The sequence below is a fragment of the Geotrypetes seraphini genome, chromosome 10, assembly GCF_902459505.1.
Source record: "Geotrypetes seraphini chromosome 10, aGeoSer1.1, whole genome shotgun sequence".
NCBI lineage: Eukaryota > Metazoa > Chordata > Amphibia > Gymnophiona > Dermophiidae > Geotrypetes > Geotrypetes seraphini.
The window spans coordinates 9,027,795-9,037,658 of NC_047093.1; the positions used below are offsets into that span (position 1 = coordinate 9,027,795).

A 9,864-nucleotide genomic window follows, 5' to 3' on the forward strand; every position below is an offset into this window, starting at 1 on the left:
TAATACCTTTACAGCTGTCAAAAAACCTCACTGCTTTGAGGAGCAATCTAGGTTAGCTTTGCATTTATGGATTTTGTAGTTCTTGATTTCCGAGGGAACTGGCACCGCAACACTAGAAATCTGAGGGAGCCCCACCCCCGGTCCTTCTGGAAGATGTTGTGGCTCTTAGCTTTCTTTCTGGATCAACATTCACCAAAGGTCTGGAGAACCCAGTGTGTGACACTGTCCCCCTAAAATGCTTTCCTTTCCATGAGGTAGACCTTCTACCTGTGGATCGAATGGGTTTTTGGACTATGGAGCTGGGCTTTTACCTGCTCATCCAACTTGTGCGCAATAATAACAGCTCCGTCGTCTAGCTCCACTTCGCTGATCGGCCGAATCCGAAGGGCCACCTTCGAAGTAAAAGGAGAAGCAAATGTTACAGGCATGCCAACATAACAGAGCGTAACTCTGGGACATTGCGCACTTTGGCTTGGATTTTATACCCAGCATCATATGTCAGGCGGCGGTAGGCATCCTAACACCGTCTAACTTAATTGGTTTTGATCGGCGCGGTAATTGACCATGCCATTAAAAACCAATTAAAAAATTGTAAAAAAAAAAATTATCGCTTAAGTGACGCCTAAGGTCAAAATAGACCTGGTTAGGGGCGGAGATGACCTTAGGCACCGCTATGCGCAATTCTCCATCACACTTTAAAACCTTGGCCTATATTACTGGCACCAGTGGCATAGTAAGAGGTGGGTGGGGGGTGCGGACTGCCCAAGGCGCCATGTCAGTGGGGGTGCCAGCACCTCTTCACCCTGTCCTGCTACACCATGCCACGCTGGCGCCATCCCTCCCCACCTCCCCGTACCTCTGTAGATCGTCGCTAGAGCGAGCAACTTCTGCCTCTTGTTCGTGGCAGCCTGGTTCCCTTCTGAGTCACTTCCGGGTCACGGGGCCAGGAAGTGACATCAGAGGGAAATCCAATGCTGGGGCGAGGAGCACGCTGCAGAAGCCACTCGTACTGAAGATTCAGAGGTAAGGGGAGAGGGGAAGGGAGAGCGTGAGTGTGGAGTAGGGAGCAGAAAGGAGCAGGAGGGGCGAAAGGAGCGGGGGTGTGGAGAGGAGGGAGCGAGGGTACGCGGGGAAGCGCCACTGCCCCGGGTGGCTCCTACCCTTCCTATGCTACTGACTGGCGCCTATGTTTTTGGGTAACCACGAGCCTGCTAACGACGCCTAGCCATGATTGACATGCGGCTTGCACCGTTTATGAAGGTGTTGGCCGATGTAGGCACTATTCACGTAATCTGGGCCTTCGTGTCCATTACCTCCCAACCTTAGGTTTTCTGTATTTAAGGGCTCCTTTTATCAGGCCACGCTAACGGTTTAACCTGCGGAATACCGCAGGCTAAACCGCCGGCCATGCTAGCCGCTACCGCCTCCCTTGAGCGGGCAGTAGTTTTTAGGCCAAGCGCGTGACGAAACGTCATGCGCATTAACCCTGCTAGCGCAGCTTGATAAAAGGAGCCCTAAATTTAGCTTAGAAGCTATTTCAGACCATGTGAGGTCCTTTGTACAGTTAAGGTATGATAGAAAGTGAACTCTCATAATTTGGCTGTTCTGTCAAGTTTCAGTTTAATTAATTTTAATATACCGACCATCGACGTGCACCTGGCCGGTTTACAATGCTAAAAATGAAAGGCTAAAATAAAATTTTGTAGGGGGGGGAATGGGAACGTTAAATAGGCAAATTACATGAGGGTAAAGGGGAAGGGGAAAGTTAATAATTACATCATTAAAAACAAATTAATTAAAGTGAAGAGGGGGAGGATAAAACACCAGGAATGGGGATCGCTTCTTAAAAGCGGTTCGTGTTTATTTTGCAGACTGTTGGAAAGGAAATATTTAGACGCTATGGTCTGCGTCTTCACTTCCATAATAAATCAAGATGTCAGCTGGCTGCATCCACGCTTCCCTCTTCCCTGTCTTATTGGCTGCCTGATGTCCCGTCAGCTGGAGGAAAGGCTCGGGCATGCCAGGTTCCAACTCTCCTTCCGGAGTGTCATGAGGGAGGGCTGGCTTTCTCTGAATGAAACCCTCCGTGCTCCCTCTACACACGATCAGTCACGGTGTCTCAACTTCCTTTGCTAGGCGAGAGGACACCGGCAGAGAATAACCTTTACTGGAGTGGGCTCCCTCTTACAGATACGAGACGCTTTTCATCCTTCTGTGATATTCCTCAACCAGATTCATAGGAGCTCTGAACAGTGATTTTCCATTAGGCGACCCCCAACTGAGCTCAACCAGTCACATCACACTCATTATAAACTAGAAATAACACAGAAGGATCATGACACTGCGTCACTCGAAATGCCACTTTGTCCAAGGAGAGCGTGGCGTCTGTGCCCAGAGATCCCAGACTAGACCCAGTGCAGAAGGCTTAATGTGTTCTTAAGGGAGACGAATCATTGCAGAGACTGAGCGCTGGGACTCGGTTTCCCAGACCAGCAGCAAGAGAGAAGAAGTAGCGATTGCAGCTTATGTCCATGAAAGCAGAGTGGCACGGCTGCATGTTACCAAGACAAGTTTCCTCCTCTCGTATGAGAAAAGACTAGAAGTTAGGGCTCTTCAGCTTGGACAAGAGACGGCTGAGGGGAGATGGGATTGAAGTCTACAAAATCCTGAGTGGAGTAGAACGGGTACAAGTAGATCGATGTTTCACTCCATCAAAAATTACAAAGTCTAGGGGCACTTGATGAAATTGCAGGGAAATACTTTTAAAACCAATAGGAGGAAATATTTTTTCACTCAGAGAATAGTTAAGCTCTGGAACGCATTGCCAGAGGTTGTGGTAAGAGCAGATAGCGTAGCTGGTTTTAAGAAAGGTCTGGACAAGTTCCTGGAGGAAAAGTCCATAGTCTGTTATTGAGAAAGACATGGGGGAAGCCACTGCTTGCCCTGGATCGGTAGCATGGAATGTTGCTACTCTTTGGGATTCTAGAATCTTGTTACTCTCTGGGATTCTGGAATCTTGCTGATCTTTGAGATTCTATATGGAATGCTGCTACTCCTTGGATTTTGGCCAGGTACTAGGGATCTGGATTGGCCACCGTGAGTGGCCACCGTGGATTGGCTACGGGGCTTGATGGACCATTGGTCTGACCTAGTAAGGCTAGTCTTATATTCCTGATGCCTTAATGAGAGATTTTAAATTACTCCCCGTTATTTTTCTTTCTTTTTATTATACTCGTTTTTGTTATTATTTATTCATTGATTGATCTGTCCAGTTTATGAGAAAATCTTTATTGTGAACCGCTTAGAACTTGTTATGGTATTAGCAGGATACAAAAATAATGTTATTATTATTATTATTTCATGGCGGTTTACAATCTTAATAGAAAATAAAAGCAAAATCAATAATACAAAATAGAAGGAATGGTGGGAAGAACCACAATACAGATTTAAAAGTTGGGGTGGGGGTGGTGGGGGAGGGTAATACACAAGGAAAGAGCGACTTGTGTTAGATCAAGCTTTACCCGTCTGTTAGTAAAATCCTCTGACCAAAATGGAAGTATGCATCGCGGAAAAGAAAGTTTTAAAATCAGAGAAGAATGTAATTGTACGTGAATTCCAGAGAGTAGATCATCGAAGCTGCTCACGGACTACTTCCCTCTCTGACGGAATTGCTCATCGCTTTTATGTTCCGCCGATCTAAAGCCTTAAGCGAATTGTCCTGATAATCTCAGCTGTGGAAACAACGTTCTGTACAGTTGGGTCACAAGATGGGAAGTGCAGTGTGCTGAAGGGAGAGGTGAACTAAGCAGAATTCCAGTGTCGGAGCAGAAGAGACAAAGGACTGTGTTGGACAAGGTTGTGGTTAGGGTTATTTATTTTCATTTCTTATATACTGTTTCTGTTCGAAGCGCTTTAGTATTTCTTCCTATCTGTCCCGGGGCAAAAGAGTGTTCAGTGACTTGCCCAGGGTCACAAGGAGTAGCATGGGGATTAAACCCCCAACCTTAGGGTCTCGGTTTTTCGCAATTCGCGGTCACTCCAGGAACGTAACCCCCGCAAATTTCAGGAGAGTACTGTAATAGGGAGTATGGGACTGATTCTACAAACAGCATCGAAATCAGCCAGGGCCCGTTACAAAAGCGCCGGTTGCATGTCAATCAGACGTAGGCGCCATTTACAGAATCACGGCTAGCAGCACCTAGGCCAGGGTTTTAAAGGCACCTAACTTTTTGGAGAATCGCACAGTGGCAACTAAGTCACGCTTGGCCCATAGAAACGCCCGCTTAGGCATTTTAAAGGTTTTAACAGCCAACGTTGCCAGTGCCTAAGTGTGGTGGACAATTGTGCATAGCGGTGCCTAAGGTCATCTCCGCCTCCTAACCACGCCTCTTTTGACCTTAGGCGTTTGGTGCCGCTAAGCACATTGCGATGGGCGCCTATCTTTTATAGAATTGCAGGCATCTATCACCCAATTAAATGTTATTTTAAAAACTAATTATTGAGGCTGTTAAGGGTATTTTGCCAATTAAGTTAGGCCCCTAATTTTATTTCTTATATATCGCTATACCATAAGTTCAAAGCGGTTTACAACAAGATTCATGCAATGAGAATCAGCCATTCTATAAATAACTATAATGACTAAATTAGGGGGGTTTGACTTGGATTACCAGATGACAGTTTTTGCTGAATTAGATTGCTACTTAGGCTCATTTAATCTAATCTAATCTAATCTAATGCTTAGCTTTATATACCGAATCTTCATTCTAAGAAAGCTTGACTCATTTTACAGCAATTAACTTAACAAATAAAAACCATAAAAAAAGAATAAATTTCAAGAAGAATTAATTTTCAAAGTGTTTAGTAAATAAAGTGGTTTTTAAGAACTAATGGAAAGATTGGAGCGAACCAGAACTTCTTAAAAGGAACGGAAGGTCGTTCCAAAGTTGAGAGAACTTAAAAATCAAAGATTGACTAAAGATTTTAACTCCTTTAATCCCTTTTCTGGAAGGAAGAGATAGTTTAAATTGTTGGTCGCCTCTTGCGAAGGAGAATCTATAATGATTCCAGGATAAAGGAACAAGAGGAGTGAAGATACCATATAGGATTTTAAAAAGAACACAAGCACATTTAAACTGAACTCTAAAATAAACCGGGAGCCAATGAAGACTCTGAAGTAACGGTGTCACATGATCGAACTTACATTTCCCAAAAATCCATTTTGCAGCAGTATTCTGAATCAGTTGCAGTCTGTAGAGGCAAGTTTTTGTGATACTGAGGTAGATAACATTACAGCAATCAAGGTGCGATAATATAATTGACTGAACTAAAATAGAAAAGTGACGGTGATGAAAGAGATGTCTGACCCTCCTCAGCATACCCAGGTTCAAAAGGCATTTCTTAATCACAGAGTTAATTTGTTCCTTGAATGAGAGAGAGGGGCCAAATCGGACTCCCAAAATCTTAGCAGAGAACTCAGTTCGTAAAGAAGATCCAGAAGCCAATGTTACAGAATGGGGAAGACTATCCAATTTTGGGCCTAACCATAATAATTTGGTTTTAGATGAGTTAAGCTTCATCCGGACAGACTGGGCCCAAGCTTGAAGTTTAGAGATACAAAGATTTACTTTACATACTAGATCAGTAGTGTCCAGGTCTATCTCTATCAGTATGAAACTATCATCCACATGAGTAGAGTTTCCCAAGTAGACAACTTCAAGATGTTAAAGGAGGTCATATAAAGATTAAATAAAATTGGAGAAAGTGGGGAACCCCGAGGAACTCCACAAGGAGGCTGCCAAGAATCAGAAGTATTACCTTCAAAATTCACTGAATAAGAGCGATACAGAAGAAATTTAGAAAACTAATCCAAAACTACCTGGTGAAGACCTGTAACTGAAGGAGAATATCATGATGAACTACATCAAACGCTGCAGATAGATCGAACTGAAGTAAAATAGAACATTTATTTTGAAGACGAATTTGTTGAATTTGTTTGTCTTTTTGTTGAGTGGCCCTTATGCAGGCTCTGTAGCCAAAACACGGTCCGTGTCGAGTCTATTTTGTTGTTCCACTTCTCAATTTTGTCATGACAGTGTTCAGTTTGAAGGTCTGGTCATCTCTGCACCTTTGTTTATCCTTTCCAGTTTTTTATCTCTCTCCGTCTTGCTCTCTACTTTCATACATAACACATTTCGTAGACTTTAGGAACCATTAATTTGAGGTTCTTGTTGCCCAGACTTTAAACATTAGAATATGAGAGATGCCCCATTGGGTCAGACCAAAAGTCCATCTAGACCAATATCCTGTTTCCAAGAGTAGCCAGTCCAGGTTACAAGTAACAAAGTAACATAGTAACATAGTAGATGACGGCAGATAAAGACCCGAATGGTCCATCCAGTCTGCCCAACCTGATTCAATTTAAATTTTTAAATTTTTTTTTCTTAGCTATTTCTGGGCAAGAATCCAAAGCTTTACCCTGTACTGTGCTTGGGTTCCAACTGCCGAAATCTCTGTTAAGACTTACTCCAGCCCATCTACACCCTCCCAGCCATTGAAGCCCTCCCTAGCCCATCCTCCACCAAACGGCCATATACAGACACAGACCGTGCAAGTCTGCCCAGTAACTGGCCTAGTTCAATATTTAATATTATTTTCTGATTCTAGATCCTCTGTGTTCATCCCACGCTTCTTTGAACTCAGTCACAGTTTTACTCTCCACCACCTCTCTCGGGAGCGCATTCCAGGCATCCACTACCCTCTCCGTAAAGTAGAATTTCCTAACATTGCCCCTGAATCTACCACCCCTCAACCTCAAATTATGTCCTCTGGTTTTACCATTTTCCTTTCTCTGGAAAAGATTTTGTTCTACGTTAATACCCTTCAAGTATTTGAACGTCTGAATCATATCTCCCCTGTCTCTCCTTTCCTCTAGGGTATACATATTCAGGGCTTCCAGTCTCTCCTCATATGTCTTCTGGCGCAAGCCTCCTATCATTTTCATCGCCCTCCTCTGGACCGCCTCAAGTCTTCTTACGTCCTTCGCCAGATGCGGTCTCCAAAATTGAACACAATACTCCAAGTGGGGCCTTACCTGTACAGGGGCATCAACACCTTCTTTCTTCTACTGACTACGCCTCTCTTTATACAGCCAGCATCCTTCTGGCAGCAGCCACTGCCTTGTCACACTGTTTTTTCGCCTTTAGATCTTCGGACACTATCACCCCAAGGTCCCTCTCCCCGTCCGTGCATATCAGCTTCTCACCTCCCAGCATATACGGTTCCTTCCGATTATTAATGCCTAGTAGAATCCCAAAAAGCAGCAAGATTCCATAATACTCAACCTCAGGGATAAACAGTGGCTTTCCCTTAATTTACCTTAATAATGGTTTATGAACTTTTCTTCCAGGAACTTGTCCAAACTTTTATTAACTCAGCTACTAAACTGCTTTTACCACTTGTACGGAGAAAGTTCCAGAGCTTAACTATAGGATAAGCGAAAAAATATTTTCTTCTCTTCTATGCTACTAGGTTACAGTATGAAGTCCCCCCTAGTCTTTGTACATTTTGAAAGAGTAAATAATCAATTTGTGGTTACCCCTCCACTCCACTCGATTTTAAAGAATGCCATGAGCTACAATATTTTACAAAAACTTTTCATCTTTCTCTCAAAGAATTTACAATTCATTATTTGAAAGCACAGCAGATAAGCATCATTGGTCCTTTGTAGTCCTGACAGTGGAAACAAATGAAGGAAAAGTGTTTCTCCAGGGTCTTCATTTATTCCTACTTGCAAATGTGATTGCTTCTCTGAGCACATCCCAACAGACAGAGCAGGAGGAGGGGAGGGCTGCCTGTCCCATTCTGACCTTGCTTCTGCAGCTCACACTGAAAACGCAGCTGTGATAGTAACATAGTAAATGACGGCAGATAAAGACCTGAATGGTCCATCCAGTCCGACCTGGCTTCAAAGTCGCCCAGGGCATTTATAAGAAAAGATTCACGTCTGGTTTTCTAACATAGTAACACAGTAGATGATGACAGAGAAAGAACATTTGGACCATGTGTCTGTACAGTGCGTGTAGAGGTGATAAAGTAAATATGTAATTTCGGCACAAAGCAACCACAAGGTATGAGCTACTCACAGTAAGTTGCTGGTCTTTGGATTCTCCTCCCTCCTTCATGGTCTTGGTTAGGTGGAATTATTAGTCTGCTGTGTGCAATGAGGGATGAGTCTCCCGCACTGTCCAGCACCGCCCAGCTGCACTCTTTTCACCTTCACCCTACCGCTCCAGTGCAGGGAAATTAACTCATCCCTTCAAATATGCAGCACGATCACCCCCACTCACTAGAGCTGGGAGCTTCTGCACCCCAAGATCCTCATATTATTTAGCTGCAATAGGGAGCATTGAACACTGGGTTTCCACGACTCCTTTCCCTAGTGAGGGCAGCAGCATTGTTCGCTTCTGTCAAGCCTGTCTGGGCACAGTGCTCTGTGCCTCTCTCCCCTTTCTTTCCTGTATCCTGGATCCCTTAGAGATGGGGCTTTAAACTGTACACAACAACCAGCTCAGGCTGTTCCTGATGACACTTGCTAAGCTCCAACTTGCCCTCTGGTGGGCATTGATAAGATTGCAGCTCCAGGTAGATTTTGATCATATGGTAATATGAAATAAAACAAAGGAAATAAGGTAATATCTTTTTATTGGACTAACTCAATGTATTTTATGATTAGCTTTCGAAGGTAACCCCTTTTTCAAATCAGAAATAAGCAAATGTTGACAAAGATCAGTATATATAAGAAAAACATGATGGCATTTCACAGGAAGAGGGAAGAGGGTAAGTAGGAGACAGATGACAAAGCAGTTTTAACTTCTTTGTGGTGTGAAAGGAAATGAAGGTCTTTGTTAAGTCCTGTCTGGTAGGTATCAAAATATTTCATCATTTTAATTTCAAAAAGCTTACGTTCTTGGATTGTCTTAAAATTTCTTTGTAGTATTTTCAGTGGTAGTATAAAACAGGAGAGTCAAATCCACAAACAGAAGATCGTGAGACAAGAAGTGGAATTGTCCAATACAGACTGGTGGACTCAAATGTATGATAAAAATGTCCTTTATTTCATCCAACAACAACTCAATGACTCAACATGTACATGTTTCGGCCAGAAAGGCCTGCCTCAGGAGTCTTAGAAGTCACAAAGTAGATATGAATGAGTTGGTCCTCAATGGAACGTACATTCAAATCATGACAAGTTCATAATGAACAAGGACGTACGCTGGTAAGACTAGTCTTAGTTAGGGTGCTGGTCTTTGACCAGAGGGCCGCTGCATGAGCGGACTGCTGGGCATGATGGACCACTGGCCTGACCCAGCAGCGGCAATTCTTTTGTTCTTATCATAGATGGCTAAATCAATGGTGCCACTCAAAAACTCTGAAGTAAATACTGGAACCGAAGTAACGTTCGTCCGTGTTCCGGTTTTTCCAAAATATTGTCCGACAGAGGTGACACCCTGGTTGGTATTGAAATTTTTAATATGATATCTGTGTAAGTTGATCCTATTTCACCAATGAAACATCCTTCTTTGCACCATTTACACTGAATGATAAACAACACATTAGAAGAAGAACATGTGAAGGATCCCCTTATGGTGAATGTTTATGAATGATTATCATATGGAAAAGGCTACAAGCTTTACAAATCTAGAGGGCAAGTTGTTTGATCAAAATTTTCATTTGTGATTAATTGCCCAATTAAAAATGTTGATCGCAGCTAATCACATTTTTAATTATGGTCCTGGACAGTAGAATCACAAGGCATAACAAAGAAAAATCCAACGGGTCTGCAGTAAAAGGCGAATGCCAAAAACA

General features: G+C 43.2%; 1 protein-coding gene across 1 annotated transcript in view; it reads right to left on the reverse strand.

The window, feature by feature from the left end:
• The window catches only part of KIF19 (kinesin family member 19), a 122,014-nt gene extending 113,516 nt beyond the window's left edge, over nucleotides 1-8,498 (reverse strand). Inside the window, exons 1-2 of the mRNA XM_033961262.1 lie at nucleotides 8,142-8,498; nucleotides 312-392 (exon numbers count right to left, since the gene is read on the reverse strand). Of these exons, the coding sequence (XP_033817153.1) occupies nucleotides 312-392; nucleotides 8,142-8,180 (120 nt within the window). The 5' untranslated portion in view covers nucleotides 8,181-8,498. The remainder of the gene's footprint in view (nucleotides 1-311; nucleotides 393-8,141) is intronic.
• Between the last annotated feature and the right edge of the window lie 1,366 nt (nucleotides 8,499-9,864).